Raw genomic sequence first — 27,029 nt, 5'->3', positions numbered from 1 at the left:
ATTTTAGTTTTCTAAAAGGCATCGTTCTTGTCTGTGGAAAGGTGAGAAAAGATCTTGTACACAAAGATTTATGTGCAAGGATGTTCAATGTCATATTATCTGTAATAAAGAAAAAAAATGAGAATACCTAATTCTAACTCAAGACAAGTAGTTACATAAAGTACGCCTACTAATATATGACATAGGCGTATGATCACTACATATTCTTCATTTAAAATAGTTATAAAATATACAAAGTATAATTTTATATTTGCATAGAAATGTACATAGAGAGACATATAGAGAAAACACTGAAAGGATGTCCTATATATGAAAAAACAGTATTCTTTCTAGGTTTTGGAATTACTTCTTACATGTTTTCAATATCGTCTATACTGAACACATCTCACTTTATAATCATAGGACAAATCGCAATAAATTTCAGTGGCAGGGGTTGGGGAATAAACATATTCATTAGGAATTTAATGAACTTACAATATTTTAACTTTAGTCTTTGGTTTGTAAATTATAGGTCAAATGTAAATATAAGAAATGCTGCCTGTTTGTTTCTTAAAGGAGAACCATGTCTTTGTATTTTAATCAATTAGATAAATGTTTGAAAAAAAAAAAGTGAGACCTGTAATACCAATTTGAATACTTGTGCTTGCACTAAAAATTTCAAATATTTTTCTGCCCTTGACCTTGAGTAAACAACTTTAGAAAAATAACACATATTGTGAGTTATATTCATCTTTGGATGAACTTTAGGAGACTTATCTGTTGGATAATTGAGACTGAGTTATTATTGGTCTAAGGACGATTTTTTTCTACTATAGCTTAGCAGCCAGATACAGATTAGCATTTATCAATAAAGATGAGTTTTGTTCTGTCAATAATATTGCTTAGAGATAGGCTATTAAAATTTGTCATTGTTAGTGCCAGTGCCTGTTCTGACTTATAAAATAAAATTCTAGCAATTTAAAAAGTTATTCTCTTTTTCACGGTGAGAAATATGTGGTCAGTGAGGATGTGACTTATTTATCTGTTCAAAACCATAGGAATAATAACTATATTTACTCATTGTTTACCATGTGTCAGTCTCACACTGGTCCTGAAAGAGGTACCCTAATAATGAAAAGATAATTAGTCCAAAACAATTAGAAAGTAGTTCCTTTAAAAAGGTAAGTGTTTTGTCAATGATATATGTGGCATAATAATTTGGAACTTTTATCCCTGTGTACGAATTGTGACATCACCACCCAGTATTTATGATGTTGGACAAATTATTGAAACTCCCTGATTTAGTCATCCCCATCTATAAAACAAAAGAAGCATTGTACCTGATATTGTTTGGATCTGTGTCCCCATCCAAATCTCATGTCGAATTAATCCCCAGTGTTGGAGGTGGAGCCTGGTGGGTGGTGATTGGATCATGGGGGTGGTTTCTCATGAATGGTTTAACACCATTCCACTCAGTGCTGTTCTCATGACAGTGAGTTTGTTCTCATGAGATGTGGTTGTTTAAAAGTGTGTAGCTCCGTCTCACCACTCTCTTCCTCCTGCTCTGGCCATGTGAAGTGCCAGCTTCCCTTTGCCTTCCACTATGATTGTAAGTTTCCTGAGGCCTCCCCAGAAGCTGAGCAGATCCCAGCACCATGCTTCCTGGACAACCTACAGAATCATGAGACAATTAAACCTCTTTATTAATTACCCAGTCTCAGGTATTCCTTTATAGCAATGCAAGAGCAGGCTAATACAATACCTATCTCAAAGTTATTGTGAGGATTAAGTGCCATAATCTATGAGCACCATTTAGAGTGCCTTCTGTTCAATAAATGTTAGCTGTTAATACAGTTTCATAGCATCTTTGCCATCAAATTTAAAATGAAACATTTAAACACCTCCATGTATGTTTTGATTCTCTTATTCAATTATCTACTTATGGAATAACTTTTCTCATTCTTTGGAATGCAAAATACTAAATAGAAAAGACATTACCTTTCTGTAGCAAGTGTTAAAAGCTCTAGTAGTTTCCCTCAAACAGGTCTCCTTAAATCTGGATTGAAATATTTAATATCTTCAAACCATCCAAATTGCACTTACTTAGTGTGTAACAGTAAGGGAAGGTTCAGTTGACTTTATTATCTGCTTAAAACAGATAAGATACTAAGAATGTATAGATATGGTGCCTTTGGAGAGCAAACTCAGGCATGATCACTAAAGATACTAATACAGGATTTGCTAGACACTTATTTCGGAAAAGGCTCAACAATTTATCCTGTGAAATATCCCAACTTCCAGATTTTGTGTTAAATCCTCTTTCTGGTGTTATTTACTTTGTGCCTTCATCCCTGTAATGTCTACAATCTAGAATTCAAATCAGATGCCTTGAATCCTTGGTTAGAAGCCATCATCGATCATGTGTTTTCTTTTTGCATCACATCAAGAGACACCCAATTCTGCTAAGAAAATAAAAGTGCTGATAGACTGACCCTAGAGAAATAATGGTAAACAAGACAGAAAAGATTATGCTGTCATGGAAGTTGCATTACAGTGGGATAGAGGCATGATCAACAAGTAAATAAGTATGATAATTCAAAATACTATTAAAGTTATAAAAAAGAAAAAACAAAGTGAGTGAGATAGAGTGTTCAAGGTGAGGTTTTACAGGAAAGTCTCTTTGAGAAGGTAACATTTGAGCACACCCTGAAAGATTAGAAAAAAACAGTAGAGAGAAAACCTGGGAAAGGGGACTTCAAAGACAATGGAAATAATTTTCCACAATGGCATAAGTAAGTCTAATGTGTTTGGGGCGGGGGAAGAAGACTTTTGACTGAAGCATTAGTCATCTGGGGAAATCTAGTTCCTGCAATGTGGTAGACCAGATATTGTAACTCCCTCTGCCACTAAACCCATAGAAATGATGAAAAAAAATGTATATTTACTTTTAAATGTATAGCTGAGCTTACAATAAAGTAAGCCAAGCTCCTACTTGCCAAAAATGAAGAAGGCAAAATAAAATGGTAAGGTCAATTTGAAGGTCATGGATGAAAGAATATTCTCAGCCTTGGTAATCATGGAAATGGATTATAATAACCATAACAGAATATGAAATGAGGCCACGAGCCTAATGGAGTCAGGGAGTGAAAACTGAGATTCCTGCTGGAGGACTAGAAAATTTCCTCATCAGCACAAGGATATTATTCCAAAATATAACTTTCATGAGAGCAGGGACTTTGCCTGTTTCTTATGATATCCCTAGTCTTTAGCACAGTAACTTAGTAAACTTTTATTGAATAAATGAACGTCTTGGCTTGGGCTCTAAGTAAAGAGGAAAATGTCTTCCCAATGAGTTTGTAACCATGCCTCCCCTCACATAAATTTGGGGGCTTATAATTGAAATAGGTAATATATGTGGGGTTTGCCAACCTCTAAGTAAGAAATTAACACAAAAAGTGCTCTGAAATTGGAATATCCTGGGAAGCCTAGCAAAAGGACAAATTATCAACCAAGATTTTCTATAGGAGACAAAACACACATTAAAAATAAGCTTAGAACCTAAAATTATAAAAATACATTGGGAAACTATCAGGTACAAAGAGGCACTTCAGTCATCTTTGCTTCTTGATGCATCGTATGAGAAAACAAAAATGTCTTGAAATTGATGAGAAAGTGATGATATCAACCATTTAACCCATACCTAATGTACTGAGAGTCCTGGTAATTTAACCATGTCAATGCAGTCTTTTTAACCATGTCAATGCACTCTACATTATTTACCGAAGAAAAATGATTGCCCTTGAAAGATTTTTTTTTTTTTAAGATTAAGAAACAAAAATAGGTTAAAAGGAGCCAAATCAGGACTATAAGGTGGATGCCTAATGATTTCCCATTGAAACTTTCACAAATTTCCCCTTGTTTGATGAGAGGAATGAGGAGGAGCATTGTCATGGTAGAGAAGGGCTCTTTGGTGAAGCTTTCCCAGGCATTTGTCTGCTAAAGCTCTGGCTGTCTTTCTCAGAACACTCTCATCATAAGCAGATGTTATCGTTTTTTGGCCCTCCAGCAAGTCAACAAACAAAGTGCCTTGAGCATCCCAAAACACCATTGCCATGACCTTTGCTTTTGACTGATCTGCTTGTGCTTTGACTGGACCACACTCCACTTCTTGGTAGTCATTGCTTTGATTGTGCTTTGTCTTCAGGATCATACTGGGAAAGCTATGTTTCATCTCCTGTTACTCTTCTTGGAGAAACGCTAGAAGATCTTGGTCCCAGTTGTTTAAAATATTCATGGAAAGCTCTACTATTGTCTGCAGTTGATCTGGGTCCAATGGTTTTGGCACCAATTGAGTGGAAGGTGCTCGACTTTGATTTTTGACTCAGGATTGTGTAAGCTGAACCAATTGAGATATCTATGGTGCTGGCTATTGTCCAAGCTGTTAAATGTTGGTCCTCTTCAGTTAGGGCATGAACAAGAAAAATTTTTTCCTTGCAAATTGCTGTGGATGTATTTGCCAGCACAGGATTTATCATCAGCATCTCATCCCTTCCTAAAACAAGCTATCCATGTGTAAACTGCTGATTTCTTTAAGGCATTGTCACCATAAACTTCTTGTAAAGTATCAATGATTTCATCATTCCTTCACCAGAGCTTCACCATAAAGTTGATATTTGTTCCTGCTTCAATTTTAGCAGAATTCATTTTGCTCTTAAGAGGGCTTTTTTCAAACCAATGGCTTATTCTTCTTAGTACTTCAAATGAGATCCTGTTCAGACATGTTACCAAAAGTTAGCACAAGTGTAATTTTGTCCCAAAAACATTTTTGAAATTCATGCATAGTTTTTTTATAATATGCATTTTTCCATAAACTTTTTGAGGATCACTTGTAGTAATGATTTTTAAAACATGTAACTTCTCTGCTTAAACTACACCTTGTATTTCTAAAGCTATGGTTAGTCTATGAAGAATGTACAAAGTCCACTTAAAACACAGAGATTAGTTATTGTTTAAAAATAAAACTGTGGAAATTCAACATGCAATGGATGAAATCTGATAGCTATATAAGTAAATTCACCCTAAGTGATACTAAATAAATGGGTGGTTTATTAATTGAGAAACACTAAAATTCAAATCAAGACATAAACTTTAGCAAGAAGCACTAGACAAATGTAAAATACTATTAATAAAATCACATATAGAAAAGATTACAGAGAGAATGGCATTTCAGGAAACCTTCAGACCTATCGTGGAAGTAGACCACAGGGACCTAGAAAAAGATAATTTAGCATGAGTATTTCAAATCACCTTGGACGGTACCTGAATAAGTCTGGAGGAAACTATACAGTAGGCCTTAAATATTATAATTTGAGGGAGATTGCCCTTCTCTTTTGTATTAGCACTCTGTTATATTTTTATGGAAAATTGGTGCTTATTGATGGAGGAAACACTGAATTAATCAGCTACCAAGAGGCACTTCAGTCATCTTTGCTTCCTGATGCATGAAGAACAGTAGGAAACAATGAGGTAAGAGACTAGGTAAGGCAATAATACTAGTAAATTGAATGTTTCCCATGCATACTTTTTGCCCCCATACAAAGCTTAATTTATGGAAAATGGTGAACAGCAAAGCTTTGTTATGGTCCTGATCCAATTTGCTTTTGACAGATTATACATCTTTGGAAAAAATGCGACCAATGCCACCAAGGTCACAACACTCACCAAATGTCATCAAGGTCAGCAGAAGTACAGATTATTCCACTATATCATCATTACTTGAGGTCATTTTGGCAATCCCGAAAGAGATCAGAATTCTGAAAAATAGGTATCTATTCCTTGCCTGGGAGCAGTCCTGCTATGTCCAGCAAATAACAGACACTTGGTAAGTATTTGTTACCTGACTTAGTGACTTCTCCTTTCACTTTGCTTTACTTTCAGAAAAAATGATTTAAATGACATAAATAATTTCTTGAAACTGACATGAAAATGAGTATCAGTAAAAGCTGTAAGACATAAGTACAGACACATGTGGGTTTACTCACCTTATCTAAAGGTTGCAATTGCATATGACTTTCCTGTGACTTTCTAGCCCATCACACGTGTTGCTACACCCATTTTTCTGTCAACCCTTGAGTATCCCCACCTCCTTTCTCTGTACTCAAGATACACATAGTCATATATCTCACCATAATTATATGCTAAATGTTTCTTTCTTAAACTTTGGTCACAGTGGGGTCAAGATTTCTTTTTTTTATATCCAGCTCCTTTTCCCAGTAATAGGTTAAAGTTGCTACCCTACAGTCTACCCAAGACTTGATTACATATTAGCCTATTTAAAAGTCTGCTTCTAGAATTCCCGTGCTTTATAAAGTCTTCTTTTGGGGTGGACATAGTCTCAGTTCAGAATCTCTGAGCTGTTTCTCTTTTTTTGCCTTTTACAGTCTTCACTAAATCTCTCTTATTATTGCTTGTTCAATAATCTTCTGTTTTCTCCACCTGCTCTTTTTCTAAAAACATTTCGGCTTTTTTACAATTAAGGATTCATAATGTTATAATCCCTCCCCAAGTAGTGTGCACATCTTGTTTATACATTATTTATACTAACATCAGGACAAAATTTAGCACATTTAAAACCATTTGACATATTTGTTTTTAGTTTACCTTTGGTTGCTGTGGGTTACTCCTAATCCACACATATATTGCCACAAAAAAGAAAGGAGAAGGCTGTGCAAATAAGGCCTGTAAAATGAGCTATTTGCCTTTAAGAGTATAGCCAAATTATGCGACAGCTTGCAACAGGGAATTAGATGAGAAATTGTTTTCAATATTTACACCATTTTGTAGTAAAAGAAAAAGATGTTTAGTTCTAGATTTGCACGGAAACCACTGAAGCCCCTTTCACAATCATTTACACTTCTTGGATCTCAATTTCCAAAAATGCTAAAACCGAGTTCAACAGTCACTGGCCTTGACTACTTTCTTATGGAATCAACCACTTAGAGACTACAGAAAAGATAAGATGTAAGTTACCCTTTTTATGAAGAAAATGTGCTTTCATGGGAAGGGCATAGGTTTTAGAGCCTAACTTCTCAGGGCTAGATCTCCTTTAAATCCTCTACCAGATGATCTAGAGTGAAGTTACTCAACTTCTTTCAGTCTTGATTCTGCATCTGTAAGACAGTAATAATAATATTTGCCTCACAGAATTGTTCTGAGGATTGCCTGAACAATCCTAAGAATATGCAAATGGCATGACACAGGAGGTGCTCAAATAAATGGTATTCTTAAAGCTGTTGTTCTACTTATTGATTTAAAGAGGGGACAGTATTTTGACTTGGTGACTTGAAGGAGAATCCAGTGCTATAAAAAATTTAGTACCTGCTAGATTATTTAAAAATGTCAAACACAGAGTGTTTAAGGGGAAAAGGGAAAATTCCCCTCACCTTCCTTCCAGTTCCAGTGTCCATGTACACATCTGTTCAATTTTTTCTAAATCTGAAATAGAAGTACATAAATATAATTGATTTTATATTAAAAAACAGTTCATGTTATATATGCTGTTAGATAAACATATTTGGGTGGTAAGTGGAAAGGAACAATAAATATTTCTTGGTTCAGTAAGAAAATATCAGGTCTGAAGGAAAAAAATTAACTGTGACCAAAGTGGAAAGAGGCATCTGCATACCACTGCAATTCTTTTTACAGAAATTCCCTAGGTCTTAATTTTATTAGACATTAACCACAATATTTTAAAATAAACAATTAAAACTTTACTAGTAAAATCATTACTTGAATATTCATGTTGGTTGGGTGAAGTAAAATCACATATACATTGCCTAATTTTCATGAAGTTTGATGGGTGTGTAGATCACAAATGAATAAGAAAATCACTCTCTCCTGGCTGCTACTAGGTCTTTTTCTGCAAAGCTACTTACTTGCAGCAGCCTAACAAGGTTTTGCAAACACAGAGGATGGTTGGAAAAAGGATACAGATTCTCCGCTGTTATTTGTTACTCCAAGTGCAAACTGACCTAGTTATGGTTACCATGGATACTATAATTTTGAATTTAATCACATTCTGAACAGGAGTAGCAATACAGCTCTGTGAAACACTGAGATCAATCTGAAGCTCAGCCTTAAAAGGTGAAGAAACTGAGTCAGGGAGGGTAAGTGGTTTATCCTATACCGAGATAATGTAGTTTTCAAAGTCACTCAAGTCATAAAAAATGCTTCTTAGCTTAAGTGATTTACATGAGACTTTGCTGCACTTATTAAAAATACACTTTTTCTCCTAGTCATCTATAACTACTGTTTTTCAACTTGAAGCAAAAAAAAAAAGAACAAATATATATTTGGAGTCAATATACCAAGCTGTCACGACAAACAGGTTTCTGCACAAATGAAAACCAAGTGAAATAAAAACGAAAATGCCTGAGAAGTGGAAGAACAAAGGATCATTTGTTTTAACTTGAGCTTCTAGGATCATTTGATGGCAATATTTTATGAGTCTGCAACATATAATTCTGCATATAAAACATGATACTACTATAACATGTACATTTAAATATTCAACCATAATATTAAGATTTTCTTTTAAGTAAATCTTCCTGAATTCAAATACTTAGAGTAAAAGAAACAGGAAGCTGGCTGCTTATAATTAAAATAAAAACTACCTGTAGTTCTATCTCAGAAGTGACCTAAAATCAAGCAGGTGCAAATTTTAGGGCATAAAGATGAGAGAAATTATACAGAAGGAGCAAAGAAATTAATTCTGAATTCTCCCTGGAAAATAAAAATAGTTCATCTCCTGTATTGGTTGCTTTGATACAAGTTGCTGTTCTGCTGAGTAACTCTTAAATGGATTCTCTAAGATCATATACTATTGGAAATTGAATCCAGTGATCTGACTTAGACCCTGGCAACATTATATAAGCAGTTTTCAAAGATCCCAATGGTATCTTTTCTTGCTTATGTAGCTGGTTTTGATAATAGCCAGGCCACCTCATGCACTTGCAAAGACTCTTCCCCTTCCCAAGATAAATTTCCCCCCAATAACCTTGAAAATCTTGTAATGGATGATTCATTACAGCTGAGACAAAGGCCCAAGTACTGTCATATGTCATTGCTAAAATTACTTCAGTCAAGAGGATGAAAACATTAGAAGGTTTACCTCCTTTCAATCCTCAGCTCCCATCCATTGTTGGCTGACAGGATTATTATGCTGCTGCTTGGTCAGTGCATTAGCAGAAATTGTTGCTTTCAGGAAGCACAGCGGTGAATATAAAAACAGAGCTACAAGATAGCAGGGCCACAACGAACAATTTATAGTTGAATAGAGAGCTCTCAAAGCTGGCTTTATGGTCATCTCACAAATACATTAATGATCTCATCTTTGAGGAAATAATATTCCCTGAATTTCCTTTGTTTCCAAATCTATATTGTTTTCTTTCCAGGAGAGAGGGTACTGATCATAGAGAGGGAAAAATAAATTAGCAGCTTGCATGTAAGCCTCTCCCCATACATTGGTAGGCTGCACATGATCTTAAGCTGCTATGCCAGACTCCCAACAATGGCAAACATTTATTGATCTCATATTGCTAGTCATGATGAGAGTTTCAAAGGCAAATATCTTGAAGAGATCATAATGTAACTAGAGTCACAGAATGTACAGAGCTCCCTCTACTATGATGGAAGTATGCTGTTTTGTGATTTCAGAGGAGGCAGGGAGTGATTGTAGCAGGAGGGAAATGTCACAGAGGAGGGGACATTAAGTTGTATCATGAAAGATGTGTCATATTTCATGAGGATAGAGAAGGCAATTTCATGTATAATAAACAGCTTAAACAAAATCAATCCCCAAAGAAAACAGAATACATGGTATGTAATGAGTATGTGAGTGTATTAATCAGGGTTCTCTAGAGGGACAGAACTAATAGGAGATATATGTGTATATATATACATATATCTCCTTTTATATATATATATCTCCTATTATATATATATATCCTATTTTATATATATATATATATCCTATTAGTTCTGTTAGCAGATAGGCCATCTGCAGTCTGAGGAGAAAGGAGAGCCAGTCTGAATTCCAAAACTGAAGATCTTGGAGTTGATTTTCAAGGGAAGGAAGTACCCAGCATGGGAGAAAGATGTAGGCTGGGAGGCTAGGCCAGTCTTGCCTTTTCACATTTTTCTGCCTACTTTATATTCCAGCTGCGCTAGCAGCTGTTCAGGTGGTGCCCACCCAGATTAAGTGTGGGTCTACCTTTCCCAGAACCCTGACTAAAATGTTAATCTCCTTTGGCCACACCCTCACAGACACACCCACAATTAATACCTTTGTATCCTCAATCTAATCAAGTTGACATTCAGTATTAACCATCATAGTGAGTCAGATTGCATTTTTCCAATAACCAGAGCAACTTCTCCCATTCCATATGCTCTTATAATGTGACTTTGATACTCCTTTCATTGAGAAGAGAGACTCTGTGCTCATTGAGAAAGTAGGCTTTGTGACAACAGTGGAAGTAATGCTATGTGACTTCATAGAATAGGTAATAAAGATGGTACATTTTCTGCCAGGCTCTCATAGGAGAACCCCTTCAAACCTTGAGCTACCATATAAATGTCTGACTTCCCTAAAGCTGCTATACTGGGAGAAAAACCCAAACTAGATCCCATGGAGAGATCAAAACGAAAGGCCCTGAAACTATCAAGAGAGGAGGATGCCTGATCAACCTATAGCTGTCCTAGCTACTTGCCATTTTAGCTTCAGCCAATATCTGCCAACAACCACATGAAAGATCTGAGTTAGAACTACTTAGCTGAGCCTTTCCCAAATTTCTGGCCCACAGAAACTGTGAGAGCTGATGCAATGATAAGTATTGTTTTAAGCAACTAAGTGCTGGAAGTGATTTGTTATTCAGTAGTTAAAACTCAAACAGTAAGCAACTGGAAATGAAACTAGACAGTCTAATTGAGGCCTACATAATATTTGAATTTTCTCCTACATGAATGGGAAATAATTCAACAAGCTTTTTTAATCTGAAGAATGACATGATCCAATTTATAGTTTAAAAGGACACTCAAGTGACGTTAGGCAAGATGAACAGGAGTAGAGAGACACTGAAGACAAGGAGAATGCTTGCAGGAATTCTCAAAGCTGAACTGTGCATAAAAATCACTTGAGGTGTCTGATAAAATTTCACATCCCTTGAACTCATCCCAAAAAATAAAGGAAAGGTAATGAGGAATTGTTTCTAAATACCTTTAATGGAGAAAAGTACATTTGTTGTACACTTGCTGTATGTCGGGCAGTTTTTAGGCACTTGGTATACAGCAGAGTGGCTAAGATCACAGGCTTTCCTGTAAAAGGGGGCTGAATTTGAATTACTTCATCATTTACTAGCTATTTGATCTTGGGAAAATTACTTAACTTCCCTGAACCTGTTCCCATATTTTAAAATATAGATATTATCCTACTTTTCTCACTATTTTACTTAGGTATAATCCTTACATATAGTAATTGCCCAATAATAATAAATGACTGCATAAAAACACATGCGCACATATGTTCATTGTAGCAGTATTCACAATAGCAAAGATGTGGAATCAACCTAGATGCCCATCAATGGTAGATTGGAGAAAGTAAATGTGGTACAAATGCACCATGGAATACTAGGCAGTCACAAAAAAGTATGAGATTATGTCCTTTGCAGTAATATGGATGGGGCTGGAGGCCATAATCCTGAGTGAACTGACACAGAAACAGAAAACCAAATACTGCATATTCTTACTTATAAGTGAGAGCTAAACATTGAGTACACATGGATGCAAAGAAGGGAACAACAGGCACTGGGGCCTAGTTGAGTGTTTTGGATGGGAGGAGGGCGAGGATTGAAAATCTACCTCTAGGGTACTATGCTCATTACCTGGATGATGAAATCATCTGTACATCAAACCCACACAACATGCAATTTACCTATAAAACAAACCTGCTCATGTACCCCCTGAAACTAAAATAAAAGAAAAAATAATAATAAATGATTGCAAATGTTCTCAGCAGTGTCATTCCCACATTTCAATGTTCTTATCTCCTTTAGCAAAATTCCTTCTATTCCTGCTTTCTCCTCTACACATTACTAAAACTCCTTTGGAAAAACTTATAAATGATCAACATGTGCCAAATTAAAAAGAATTATTTTCATTTTATTTGGTTTCCTGACAGGCTATCCTTTCATTTGGGAAAAACTTGCATCTAGACTTCTATGTACCACATTCCACTGTTTTTCTCCTACCTCAATGGTTGCTTTCCTGCTTTCTTTGATGCATTTTCCTCCAAAACCATCTCTAAACTCAGAGTCTTTCAGGGTTTGATTTTGATCCTTCTCCTCTTGACATATTTTCTTCTTAAATGACCTCATCAATCTATGACGTAAAATAATATGTATATTTTGATGACTCCAGTTTTTATCTAAAATCTAAATAGTGACTCTAAATTCATAAATCTAAAGCATACCTGATATTTCTCTTTTATCTCTTATAGGCATCTTAACACTAATGTATCCTAAATCGAATTCTTGATAATCTCACCAAATTTACTCTTCCTCTGTACTTCTTCCCTCCTATATTAGTGCACAGCACAAAATATCTTCCCAGTTTTTCAATCTTAAAACCTAGAATTCATCTTTCATTCATTTTTTACTCATCCACTTCAATCAAATCATCTACAGGTTGTGTCAGTTCAACTCTTAAAAGGTATTTTGAATTCATCAACTTTTCTCTATTCCTACCGCTACTATGGTAGTCCAAGCATTTCTTGCCTGGACTGCTACAATAAGCTCCTAACTTTTGCCCTTTCCTTCCTCCGATTTAGTTTATTCACAACATTGTTCAAGAGATGTGACTTCTGTTTTGGAATGGTGAGTTTTACAATCTAGAATCACCTTGGATTATTTTGGAATCCTGAGATCACATAATGCTAGACATAAAAAGATTTATGTATCAAGTAATCTACATCCAACATTAATAAGAATAGTTGAGGTTATGTTAAGTCTAGGTAATAAAAACGTCCCAAATCTCAGTAGACTAAAGCAACAAAGGATTCTTTCATGATCAAACTATACAATCATCATGGGGTGTCTGGGGGTTTTGTTCTGAGCCATCTACATTCCAGGACTCATCCTGATGGAGCCCCCACTGCCTGGAATCTTACCAGTACCAATAATGACAGAAAGAAAGCTATAGCAAAAACACCCACTGTGTTATTAAAACATTCCCTAAAAGTGACATACATCATGTTCAATCAATTTCTTTGGCCAAGGCAAGTTGCTTGACCATGTCTAAATCAAAAGGGTGTAGGGAAGTAAAATACTTCCATGTGCCTAAATGGAGAACTAAAAATATTCAGTGAATAGCACTAATGATGAGTTCTCCCTTATATTTTACAAATGAATAAATTAGGACCTAGAGAGACTATGTCAACTGTAAGATCATGAAGCTGATTTATGTCACAGTCAAGACTAAAACTGAGTCTTGTACTCACTGTCCAGTGCTCTTCCTAATAATCAACTGGGAATTGTTTGTTCCTTATCCAAACAAAATATGTTTAAATGTCTTAATATCAGTATTTTATTTATTTATTTAATATCAACCTTCTGTATTAAAGCATTTTTATACCTTTGCTAAAAAATATGAAGCTTAGAGGCCTTGCTCCTCCAGTCTCATTGATGTTCTAGCAAGATGCCCCAGTGTCAAAGCACTCAAAATCTCTCTGACCTGGCTGTTCTCATTTCTAGAAAAACTAAGCCATGTTTTACGCTAGGGATTCTAAACACACTGGTTTAAGAAATGTCAAGGAGATAAGCAAGAGAACTGTGAATCTGTATGTAAATTAAGCACCCTCTGTTAAATCCACTAGAAATGTATTCGCAACAAGAACTCCAATTAACAATAGCTTAGGGAGGGAAGATCTATTTGACCCTCATAACAAGTCTAAAGGTGAATGGCTACTGATGTTGGTTCCATAGGTCAAAGGTATCAGAGCCCATGGATCTCTTGGTCTTTTCCCAAGGACACAGGAGGGCTGTGACTGCTCCATGCATTACACCTATGATCAGTCTAGAAGAATGGGGAAGGTTGAAACCAGATGAGATTGCCCCTTTTATTGGAGAACTAAAAACTTTCCCAAGATCAATAATCCACCCCTTATTCTAAAGGTCCTATTTGCCAGGACCGGGGTTACATGGCCAACCCTAGCAGAAAGGGAGATTGAAAAAAATAGGAAAAAAGATTATCATTGATTGGCCAAGCCTAATGCTGCCTTGAACAAGAGAAGGGTTCTGTTGACAAAGAATAGCATGGGGGTAGGAGGCGGTAAAAATGAAGACTAAGTAAGCAACCAACAGTGTCTGCCTGATTCCCTGATTGAATAGAAGATTGTTTTGAGAGAATTTATCTACTGTTCTTAAATTTTACATTCAAAATAATGTGAATAAATAAAATATATATTTACCACTGAACTCATAGTAGCTATGTTATGTATCTTCATAATTGGTGAAATTAAAAAACATAATCAGGTGCTGCACAATGATGTTTTAGCCAATGATGGACTGCATATACAATGGTGGTCTCATAATATTATAATACCATACTTTTATTGTACTTTTCTATGTTTAAATATGTTTAGAGTTACAAATATTTACCATTGCATTACAATAGCCTACGGTACTCAGTACAGTAACAGGTTTATAGCCCAGGAGCAATAGGCAGTACCATATAGCCTAGATGTGTAGTAGGCTATACCCTTTAGGTGTGCGTAAATACATTCCATGATGTCCACACAATGACAAAATTGCCTAATAATACTTTCCTCAGAATGTATCCTTGTTGTTAAACAATACAGGATGGTATAATGAAGCTACTTTAAAAAAATATATATTCCATAATGTTCACACAATGACAAAATAGCCTAATGATGCTTTTCTCAGAATGTATCCTTGTTATTAAACAATATAGAGTTGTATAATGAAGCTACTACAATAAGTTCTGCTATAACACTTGTTTTGAAAATACAAATTCATTCCAACAATATTGAAATGTTAGGGAAGTGTTTGAATATAACATAATGTCGCATTTGTTTGTGTGCGATTTTGTCTACTTGAAACACTAGTCGAATGCAGAAAACTACCCAGATGACCTGAGCCACATAAGAATGCACAAAACTCACACAGGTACGCTCCTCAAACATTACCAGTGACCTCAGTCCACTGCCTGAGTTATGAGCCACACCCATCCACATCTGTTGTAACAAAATTCCCTCTGATTTCAAATAATGCTTCTTTTGCCATTTCACAACCCATAAGCTGTGACCTTTCTGAGGCCCATTTCCACAAGTAATGCCATGTCTTTTTCAAGATAAAGGGTTATATTTGCTGTAGTATTTATGCATTTCTTAAGCATTTATCATGTGTAAATTTATGCTACCATTTTTATTAGGTCTTGATCTGCTTTTTATGGTTCATTGGCAAAGTTTCTGAGTGCTGTGTCCTAAACCTCACGTTACGCATTAAGTCCTGTAGTTTTAATTGCACATTTTTTCAGTGGTACTATATCTAAATAAATCCCTGGTAGCTACCAGGCAAATATAAATAAGTGTGTATATGCATACATACATTCAAACATATATAATATTAGAACACAACTGAGGCATTTTGACTTAAATCCAAAAAAAATCCTTTTATATTTTAGAGGTAAATATGCCTTTAAAAGTATTTATTAAATGTACTTGGGAGGATTTATTCAAAAAAGACTATCAATTATATGAAAGAAAAGCCATTCAATACTCAAAGCTATATATAGATGTCTCCTTAATGGGTGAAGATTTGTCATTTATCTTTTAAGATAATTATGTAAATTATATTCAGCCCACACATCCTGAGCTGCGAAATGACTTTTATATCTTTCTCCTCATTTATAAATCTTTTCTAACAGAAGTTATGCAAGATTCAGACTGGTCAGCACACAGCTGGATTTTGGTGGTCCCTTTACAATAGGAGAGAATCCATGTTCCTCCTTAGGGCCTTTCTTTTCCTTAATGAAGGCATACAGAGCACTCAGTACATTCCCAGAGCTTCTTAGAATTCCTCCCTTGAGAGATCTCAGGAAATACGAGGAAAAACAACTTCAAAAAAAAAAATTAATGAAAGGCCTATCACTGTTCGCCATTCTCTCTTTCAACAGCTGCCCTATCCTTTCTACTTTCTAGAAGTGTAGTGCCTCTTCAGTTTCAAACATTTTTCCTCTTCTTATATTCCCAAGGTGAGATGCCCTTTTCTGGGACTACACCTATGAAAGGGACAGGGAAAAGATCTTATAGAAATTGAACCCTGACACGGGGCTTATTTTCCTAAGGACCAGAACATAGAAGGACAGGGTGGGACCATGGAAGGATTAATTTCAGGCCAGGGCAGCCTGTGGAGAGTGAGAAATCTGAAAAGACTCTAGGCCTCTATGGGCATTCCCCTCCACTTCTTTTGCCTGCTGCCAGATGACTCTCACGTGTGAATCCTTATTTCCTCAGGAATGCGGATCAGGGTTTGGCAAGTATGTTTTAAAAAAATAATTGTTGAATGTTCAATGTTCACAGGAAGAAGCATAATTTCGAGTGTGCACAGTAATCACTGAAAATGATTCTCTACTCACTGTTATGATGCAAATGCAAATTCGTATAGCCCTTGCACTGACTCCGTGGGTCACCTGTGAGTAACTCTAGCCAAAAACCACACACAAGCCCCAGTCTGCTTCCAGGCAGCAGACCACAACATAGTGTCTTGAGCGCACCTGCACACACCCATGGGCACACATTAAACCCATAAACGGCGGGTTATGCTAACGTGTACTTCCTTCCTCACTGCCTCACCTTGTTCACTTTCCTTTTTCCCCACCCCTCACCCCACACAATGGGATTTTTGTTTGCTTCAGTAGCATGTGACAGCGCAGTCCCTGCTTTGCCTAGCTCTGTGCTGCAAGTCTCTCAGGTAACAGGTGGCAGCTTCCCCTGTTGGATTCTAGGTTTAAAAAAGAATGACCTCATGTGGGTGGAGCTCTGGGACTTCGTAGAGGTGGTGGCAGTCACAGCCAGGTAACCCTGGAGTGAAGCAGTTTAGTTAGAAGGGGGCAGATAAACTCGTCATTCTAGTGGCTTTAACCCTCACCCTGAGGCGCCTTAGCAACCAGTCATTGCCTGCAAGCCTCTAAAGCTTGTCTTTGCCTCATATGGAGCCCAAAGAAGCCACTGGGAAAGAAAACATGGTCACCAAGAAAAAGAATCTGGCCTTCCTGAGGTCCAGACTCTATATGTTGGAGAGAAGGAAGACTGACACTGTGGTTGACAGCAGTGTTTCTGGGGACCACTCTGGCACCTTGAGGAGGAGCCAATCTGACAGGACCGAATACAACCAGAAATTACAAGGTAACCAAAAAGAAATCAATTGTCCCAGTTACTGCACTCCCTGCTCCATTTCTGCTACATTTCCATTTGCAAAGAAAACACACAAGGCAGAGGAGAAAATCAAATACCACCTCTCCTTCCCACAAAATAAGAAGATGAAAGTAAATGTGACCTGTAAATTATAGGAAACAATTTTTATCATGTGATTCAATGTTAAAGAGTCAATTCTCAATTACTCTTAATATTGCTGGGGTGTTCTTTTTTTTCCTGGTGAGGGTAATCATTTTTCTTCTACCTTCTTCTTTTCTTCTCCCTTCCTCTTTTCTTCTCCCTTCCCTACCCAACTTAAGAAGTGGGAAACACTAGAAAGCAAATAGTTTAGAAACCTACAAAAGATTGTTTATCTCAATGAGTAGATATGTGATATTACACCATGAGATCTATCTAGGTAATGATACTGAACTGTGATTGTGGTTATCTTAAATAGGGGCATGAAACTATAATCGTGTCTATGAAAAAGAAGGAATGTTATAGTCAGAGAGATGGTATAACAAGATTTGCTGAAATTCACTTAGGTGATCATTTCCTTTGAGTAAATTGAATAATATTCAAATATGGTAAGAAATGTTTAGGAGTCTTATTTTGAATGATATTTGAGGAAATAACTTCAGTTTATTTTGTGATGGTACTAAGATAATTTGGCACAGTTACAATAGCACATCGTGTGTTTCAGGGCCTTAATCTATATCCTGTCCTATCTATCCTTTCTTTCTCTCCTCTGTTTCCTGAAGGTCATTTTTTTCTAGTAAAACTTCATTTTGATGTTGATACTGGGCAGCATTTTATGTCTTCTCTTCAGTACCTGTTATGTGGTCCTCCAGAACTTGCCTCTCCTGCTTTTAGCACAAGGTGTGTTTGACTTCTCATCATCCCACCGTGAGCTGTCGTTTAGTATTTAAAAACTATGATGAGGTCAGAAAGACCGACAGGACATGCTTATATTTAACAAATCTCTTTCCACAAATATGAGCTTAGATTTAGTTATGCAAATAAATTAAGTTAAATAAGTTACATTAAGTGCATTTAAATTAAATCTAAAAATTATTACTATAAGTTAATATTTAAAAATAAAGTACTGGTAGTTCAGGACTAAAGCACAGCATCAAACTTATCCTCAAATACTTTTTTTTTTTAAATGAGGGAGAGTGTTGTTTAATCTTTGAAATTAATTTTCTCAAGGCAACGGATACATTGGAAAGAATGGATGTCTTAAAATTTCAACTTTTATTTTAGATTCAGGGGGTATATGTATGTGTTTGTTACATGAGTATTTTGTGTGATGCTGCGGTTTGGGGTACAAATGATCTCATCACCTGGGTACTGAGCATAGTACCCAGTAGGTAGTTTTTCAGCCCTTGCCTTTCTCCCCACTCCAGTAGTCTCCAGTATCTATTGTTGCCACCTTTATGTCCATGTAAGTCTAATGGTTAGCTCTCACTCATAAGTGAGAACATGCAGTATTTGGTTTTCTGTTCCAGCATTAATTTGCTTAGGATAATGACCTTCAGTTGTATCCATGTTCTGCAAAGGATATGATTTTGTTCTTTCTTATGGCTATGTAGTATTCCATGATGAATAGGTACCACGAGAATTTAAAATCATACACATTTAGTTTCTAATCCTGGTTCTTCAACTTACTACCAAATAGAACTTCAGCAAATTACTTTAAATATCTGAGCCTCAATTTTCCTGTCTGTGAAAGTGGGACTAATGATACTTGCCACATAGTGTTGTTGGGAGATTGAAATTAGATAATTACATAAAACATCTAGTATACTGGCCGACAAATTTTAGGAATAATGGCTACCATAATGATAAAACAGAACTTGCCCAATATTAATCGAAGTTTGTATACCTTATTTCTCTTTTTCAATTATTTCTTGTCCTTTGATAAAGAGACCACGTCTAAAATTCAGGAAAAGCCCATTGCTTTATCCCTAATGACATGTTTTTTCTATCTGAGTTTCACTAATCAGCATTTATCAGAGTCTCTATTAGCAAAATAAAAATAGAAAATAATTTTTGCTACTGACAAATTTTTGCTTACTACATTTACCTAAAAAAATAAGTCTATGACCACACAATAGAGCAGACATGGGTTGGTTACTTTGCAGAAGACCTCAGGCTTCTTACGCACTTCATTTGATTTGTGGCTTTCCTGTGCTCTGTTGGAGTCTTTGAAGGTGGAAGGCAAAACTCAGGAGTTAACACATACTTCTAGTCTGTGCTTGAGAAAAATCACCAAGAAGTATAGAGGAGCACATAAGCCATAAAGATAGACTGGCCTCCTGATAAGTAACATTTTGAAAATGTAACCCTTAAAAAAATCCAAGTCTGATTATTGAATGCCTAATAGAGCTTTTAGCATGGTTCGACTAGAACAGCTTTGGCAACAAGGGAAGGCATTTTCTCATTAATGTTCAAAGCAATCAGTTCTGTGTGTTGTTCTGTGGCCTGTACAATACCCATTATTATGCAGATGAGTCCTAAATCACCTTAAGAAACTCTTTATTATTCAAATGTGAGGGCTTTTCCTTCCCCTTTCTTGGAACTGGTAGTCCCTGGGAGGCACTGAATAAACACCTGGAATGGTTAGAGCCCTCAGATAGATGGCCTAAAGCTCTTGTGAGGTCAAAGAGTGCTTTCAAATACTGGAATTTCTGGCAACACCACATTCCTCAAATTATTTAGCTGGTTATTTGATTAGTTATTTAATTGGTTGTCCTTCAATGCTATATTACTTGAGTAAAATTCACTGTCCTAACTCTCTGGGGAAGCAAGTTCTCTGGGTTCTGGAAAATGTAAGATCTTTCTCTGGCGTTCTTGAGCTTGTCTTTTAACTCATAATACATAGTCTATCTGCTCAATTCAATTTCTCACATCACTTTAATAGCATGAAACTTAAGTTGTGATAACAATTTTTAAAATGGTACGCTGGCTGAATTAAAACGATAGAACATGGCTCCAACGAGGACATATTAAAATCTTTGCAGAAGATTGTGATCACATCAACATAGTCATTCCTACTACGCCTCGAGTCGTACAATAATAGAAAGGCTACCCTTAGGCTCCTTTACTCCTGGAACAGATTAATTCAGTTGACTAGCATTTATTGAATATGTTATACCTTGTTCTTTGAAATTAATTTTTCTCAAGGCCCTTGATACATTGGAAAGAATACAAATTATAAAATCATACACGTTTGGTAAATTGACATTTATTGAATGTTTTATATGCTGTGTCTTGAGGGTTAAAATGAAGAGGAAAAACAGAATATGTGCCAGGAATTACAACTACAAAATCATTAAGAAAACATGTCTGACCTTTACTCCAAAGAGGCTCAAAGTCTGGTTGGGAAAGATAAGACAGGTAAACAAATAAATGCAATAAAGTAGCACGATAGAAGTGGAGGTGGGATCAGTGCGTCCACAAAAGGAGGAAATGGTCTATTCAGGACTGCATGAAGGAGGTTGTCAGAAAATGGTGTTTCTAAGGGATGATAAGGATAGGGATGAGGGAAGGTACAGGAAAGAGAAGGACATTTTAACCTCTTCACTGGATTTAGCTGTGTCTGAAATTGTTTTTGTTTCCTTGTTTATCACCTGTTATTGACTGTCGTTCCCCTCCCTTTTCTCTCCCTCCTCTCCCATACACCATGAAAGAAACCCTATCTGTCTTGTTAACTGTTTCATCTCAGCAGCCCAGAATACAGTAAACACTCAGTAACTGTTAAATAGAATGAATGACTTGAATGATCAGGCCCAAGCAGGAAACTGCTGTGAAGAAAGGCACCACGACCTGAAATAAGAGCCACTGTATGTATCTAAATATGTAGGGACACATGTTTCTATCAGAAAGATGATTCTTCAGTTAAATGAACATCAGATATTAAAATGTACAGAATTTGTATAATAAGTAATTCCCAGTGGAAGCCTGTTTCATTCCCAACTCGACCTTTCAGAGCATACAACAACCATATTTCAAGTATTCCTCTTCTATTTGTAACAAGAGCCAACTTAGCTTCCACTAGCTCAATTCCTCATTTCCATTCTACTGGGGGCCGTAGAAATTACCTAAATACAAGAAATTTAGTGGTTGAGTTGTAAAAACTCAGAAAGGGTTTCATAAATACTTATATACATGACCTCTATATTTGAAATATGCGTAATTTAAATAGTTATACAGAAGTGTGTATGTGCATATGCAGATGTGTGTGTGTGTGTATATATATCCAGTATGTAGATATAGATATACATGTATGTACATGTATGTGTTCATGTGTGTACTTGAGACACTTTTTTTGCAATGATTAGACTTTTTATTGAAAGTTACTGTAAAATTTAAAGAACAAAAAGAACAAAAGTTTACTAACGTTCAGGAGTCTTTTCTGAAAACCATATATGAATTATGTCACTGACATTATAGGTTTCCTCTCAGTGTGGCTACTATGGACTGAATGTTTGTGTTCCTCTAAAATTCCTATGTGAAACCTAATCCCCAATGTGACAGTATTAGGAGGTGGGGTCTTTGGGAGGTAATTAGGTATTGAGGGTGAAGCTTTTGTGAATGGGATTAGTGTCCCTTAAAAAAAAAAACACACAAGAGAGAGCTTGCTTCTTTCTGCTCTCAGCCATGTCAGGATACAAGAAGGTGGCTATGTGCAAACCAGGAAGTGGGCTCTCAGCAGGAATAAGATCTGCTGCATTAGGAACAAGATCAACTTGATTCTGGATTTTCCAGCCTCCACGACTGTGAAAAATAAATGTTTGGTAAACTTAAGCCACCCAGTCTCCAATAATATTTGTTATAGCAACCCAAACCAACCAAGACGGGTCGATTACCTTTATCCTCTATGGCCACACTAAACTTCTGTTTAATTTTCTGGCCAATGCATATTTTTGTTTATCCAACACCAGATGAAAAGGCGAGAATATATGGGTAAAATGCTATTACCCATTACCACTGCTGGTAACACAAGGCAAAAATTACTTCTCCATTTCATGGTGGGTCTGTGGTACTTTCTATTTTTGCAAAGGCTATTGTATCATTCTCATTAAGAATGATTATCTTTATGATGCCCAAAGTTGTCTTACTATGGTGCTAAAGATGAACCACCCTACTGCGTGAACTTTATACAAAATAACGTATTGTGCCATGTGGGGACAAGGGGCTCAAATAATAAATTAGACTTGGTAAGATTATGAGGCCATTTAATTTAAAATGTTTTTTAAGAATATAGACAGTCTGTCAGGAAGCAGAAATTAACACGGGAAGACTTGCTGAGTTTTGTTCAAGGCTAAATGAAGAATGGAGTAAAACAAATTGTCCAGCTTCCTGTGCTTGTTTCTATCCCAGTGCTACAAACCCTTTTTGTTCGTGTCTGTTCTTTGATTAGTGAGTAGCTCCTTCCCCTTTATCTTTATCTGTCTTCATACACTCTATAGTGAAATGGGAAGTATTTGAATCAGTAATGTGACACCAATACAAATAGGTGTGTGTCATAGTTTGAAGGGCGAATCTTTCTAAAAGGCAAGACGCTGTAAAAACTCAGTAACTTTTGTCTTACTTCAGGCATAGAAACCAGTGTAAAGCATGGTATTTTACTTTCCTATTTTTTTCAGTAGAGGCATCTTGCAGTTTTTAGAAGGACCATTTGTCTCAAATAATGGGTGAGTCACAGAAATTGAGACTGTTTGAGCTATTCTACTACTACCACATTGTGATGGGCAAATTTATTCCTATGTTTGACTGATATGACTTTAGGCGTAACTTTCTTAAAAGTAGCAAACACAATTTCTAGTTGTGTTTTTTGTTTGTTTGTTTATAAAAATTACGGGTTTATCAAAATGAGACACCAAGCGGAAGAAGGAATGAAAGAAAGGAAGGAGAGAGAGAAGGGGAGAGATAGATAGAAACCAAGCAAGCAGCAAGCATGCATAGAAATATACCTTAAAATAGTAATATAGCTGGAGAAAAGATGGGAGAAAAGCACCCAAGCTACATTCATCTTTGTTTCTGTTGACACAGGAAAAGAAAAAAAAAAATCTCTGTTTATAGAATTACTTTTTCTTGATGCCATAATCATGTTAACATCAGTACCTTTGTGAATATTGATTTCTTGATAAAAGTAAAATTATTGCAAGAGTTACTAAATTTATAAATAGCATCATTCTTAGAAATAGTCAAGACTCAAAGTTATGGCTTATTTGGGAGTCCTACCTTCACTTCTAGACTGTATCTGAGACTGTGGAATTTTCTGTTCAACAGGTCTCAGTACTGGCTCCAACATTTGCTTGGACCTCTTCTTATCCCACGTTCTCAAGGGCAGACTGTGGTTGCTGGTGTGCATGCTCTTAGGCCTAAGGGACAATTGATTACGGAGGTGTTTCTGGAGCTGAATCATGCGGGAGTGTTCAGACCATGCCTACCAGGTTCCTCTGGGTGGGAAAGCTGGTAGAGAGAAGAGTAGGGGGTTCAAGCCTCAAGACTGGGTAGGAATGCATGTGTCCCATGGCCCCCTGCCAAATTTTGGCATAAAACTCTGAGGGATATGAGAAATCTAAATTAGAAATTGGCCTTTCAGGTTGTTATAAAATATATTTATTAAGACAGAAGGATATATCACATTTTACTTAATAGTTTGCCAGCTTGATTTGTAACTTTTGAATATGCAGATTTGGTATGTTGGCCTCTATCTGTATCCTTGCTGCAGGTCCCGCAAAGGAGGCAGCTATGTGTGGTTTTTGACTGTAATCTATTTCAGAATATAACCCTTCTTCTACACTAGGTTGTGAAAGTAAGAGGGAAGGCAAGGGAAGGGAGAGATTGAGTATTAATGTTATGTTATCTGCTAGGAACTATGCTAGCCAGACACTGTCACACACACTGTTACTGAATCCCAACATCTCGTCTCTTCAGTTCTGATTTTATCATTGAGAAAAACAGGTGGTAGGCCTTGGGTTTGAGATGTCACATGCTTGAAATATTTGCAAAATAGAATGAATTTAATTAGTTGACTCAGTAGGTATTTTATACATATGATTTACTAAGAAGTCAAAGCCATTTGATGGTTGCAGCACATGTTTTGTAATGTGATGACATTTCTCCGCTACCATAATAAAGCTTAACTTGCTGTTTTTCACTTTGGAATATATATTCTTTCTTTTGACTTATAGTGGCATGTCCCTGCCAGAGTGTCACTGTTTAATAAATACGTTTTTTGTTTAGTTGTCAGGGAACAAAATTACAAAGGTAGGTTAAGCAAACCTGTCTTATAGTAATAGCTTAATGATCTCCATTTCCTGCTTCATTGAGTATCTTGACACTGAAACTCATCTTTCTTTAATTTTATGCCTGTTGTTATTTATTTGCATCTCAATAAAACTTAATATCTATCAGAATAATTGAGAGTCCTATTCTACAGCAATGAGAGGAGGGAATACATTTGCAAATGAAAAGAATGGAGTTGTATGGGGGAAACAAGCAACTTTTTATCTGAGTAGGTGATATTTCAGTAGAATTCTATGAAGTCAGCTTAAATTGTGAGTCATAACTTAAATGCAGCAGGAACATAGAGTGCTATGATTAAAAGCCTTTGTCCAAAGTTTTCTGAACAATTTTTTTTCTTGATTAATGAATCAGAGTGTAAATGAATACTCTAAGATACCTGCATTGAAGACCCCAATAGAGGATGCAATCTTAGACTGACATACAATTCTCACTTAAAGAAGAAAACTTAAAGGTCATGTCATCTAGCTACTACTCTAAGTATTGTGAGTCATTATAGCACCTCACAGAAACTGTCTTTCCTGAATGCTTCTTAATGTTAGGTCTCCAATGTCCCTACAAAAAGCCATCACAGATTTCTCCTTCTGTGTTTGTTGTGAAATGGTTGATGAAGACATTGTTTACCTCTCTCAGTGCCATCCAGATTTTATTCAATGGAAAATTGACTCTCCTTAAGAATAAAAGCATATCCCCTCCCAGATAAAAACAAGCCATTTACTATATTTAGCTGCTGGGAACCTAGGGTCAAATTTGGTTTTGTTCCCTGGCCTTTATATTAGCTATTTTGTCTGTCTAAAAGTTTCTTTCCCATATAGGCAGGGTCTGGTGGCTCATGCCTATAATCCCAGCACTTTGGGTGGCCAAGGTGGGTCTATCGCTTGAGCCCAGGAATTTAAGACCAGCCTGGGCAACATGGTGAGACCCTGTTTCTACTAAGAGAAAAAAATAATTGGCTGGGTGGTGGTGCATGCCTGTAATCCCAGCTACTCGGGAGGCTGAGGCACAAGAATCACTTGAACCTGGGAGGCAGAAGTTGCAGTGAGCTGAGATCGTGCCACTGCACTCCAGCCTGGAGTCTCAAAAAATAAAAAAATTAAAAAAATAAATAAATAAATGACATAATAAAATAAAATAGAAGTTTCTTTCCCCAAATCTCTGCAAGTGTGGATTTTTATCACTGAAGTATCTGTTCACCCTTTTTGGGAGTCCCTCCCTGACCATCCGACCTAAAGTGATGTAGGTGAGGAAATGCTTTTCCTCTATCCTCTTAAATTCTGTGACCAGGACCTGTGAATTATACAGACAAAAGACATACTAACAAAAGAAAAAGCATACAAGTTTTACTTGAGGTTAATATTTTTATGTGTCATGGTGGGCTTTGTAGAAAGAAAGAGGTAAAAACCTCAAAGAAGCAGTTAGACCTAGGGGCTTATATAACATTTTAACAGAGTCATAAATTGTGGAGATATGATAAAGCCAAAGTAAAAGAGTTTAGGGTTGGGGAAAGAAATTGTGGAAAAGTGACTAGGAAATAATGGGAGAAGCTAATGGAAGATAAGGGTTATTTTTGTAAGATTTGTTTGTATAGGCTCATCTCTGTGTCAACTCCCTGTCTGTGATGATAAGAATATTCCCTTCTTGGTGATACAGGCAGGGCACTTTTCTCATGGTAAACTTACACTCTGCTTTTAAGTAAAAAAGGAAAAGGCAGAGAGCCCTTCCTGCGTCTGCTGCATCTCCAGCTCAAAATAATCAATATCCCAAAGTGGCATATTTAGGGATGGCGTGTTCTGATCCCCCTCAGTGGCTTTCATACTACCTATTACTCTATTAAATTATACTGCTTTATTCTATTTTTGGCTTTTGCTGTCAATTGAATATAACTTTCCTTGGGGAAAAAGACTTAGCATTTAAGCAATGCCTGGTATACAGTTATTCTGCTCAATGACTATTTATTGAATGACTTTATAATATCCAATGAATAATTACAACTATATTGATCCTGATGACATACTTGCTTTTACAATTCTGTCATTCTCACTTTCCCACTATGTAATGGTAGTTAACTTTCAGTTAACTTCTTTACATTCTTTTCCTGTAAAGAAAGATTATAAATAAATACATTTAATTAAAGAAGAGAATAGAGTTTCCTGACCAAGAAAAATAGGATCTCTTTTTAAATGAATTTATTCAACAAATATTTGCTAGGTATTCACATGTGCCAGGTATGACTAGATCCTAAGAATAT

The 27,029-nt window shown here is 36.3% G+C and overlaps 1 protein-coding gene and 1 long non-coding RNA gene across 3 annotated transcripts in view; one reads left to right on the top strand and one right to left on the bottom strand.

Annotated features, from left to right (window-relative positions):
• Positions 1–1,630: 1,630 nt before the first annotated feature.
• On the bottom strand, positions 1,631–9,939 carry LOC103879300. 2 transcript variants are annotated; one of them, XR_004182739.1, is made up of 4 exons: positions 9,149–9,939; positions 7,422–7,473; positions 7,009–7,148; positions 1,631–4,747 (listed from the first exon to the last, which is right to left on the bottom strand). It is a non-coding gene; the product is annotated as an uncharacterized LOC103879300 (long non-coding RNA). The 2 variants fall into 2 exon arrangements; XR_004182738.1 differs by lacking the exon at positions 9,149–9,939 and adding an exon at positions 7,810–9,138.
• Positions 9,940–14,670: 4,731 nt separating this feature from the next.
• Positions 14,671–27,029, top strand: part of ARHGEF38 (Rho guanine nucleotide exchange factor 38) — a 132,934-nt gene continuing 120,575 nt past the window's right edge. Inside the window, exon 1 of the mRNA XM_003899050.5 lies at positions 14,671–17,455. Within this exon, the coding sequence (XP_003899099.2) occupies positions 17,260–17,455 (196 nt within the window). The 5' untranslated portion in view covers positions 14,671–17,259. The remainder of the gene's footprint in view (positions 17,456–27,029) is intronic.

This window comes from Papio anubis, chromosome 3 (assembly GCF_008728515.1).
Source record: "Papio anubis isolate 15944 chromosome 3, Panubis1.0, whole genome shotgun sequence".
NCBI classification, from domain to species: Eukaryota; Metazoa; Chordata; class Mammalia; order Primates; family Cercopithecidae; genus Papio; species Papio anubis.
The sequence above is the reverse complement of the archived record's forward strand: the minus strand, read 5'-3'. Positions and strand labels throughout refer to the sequence as shown.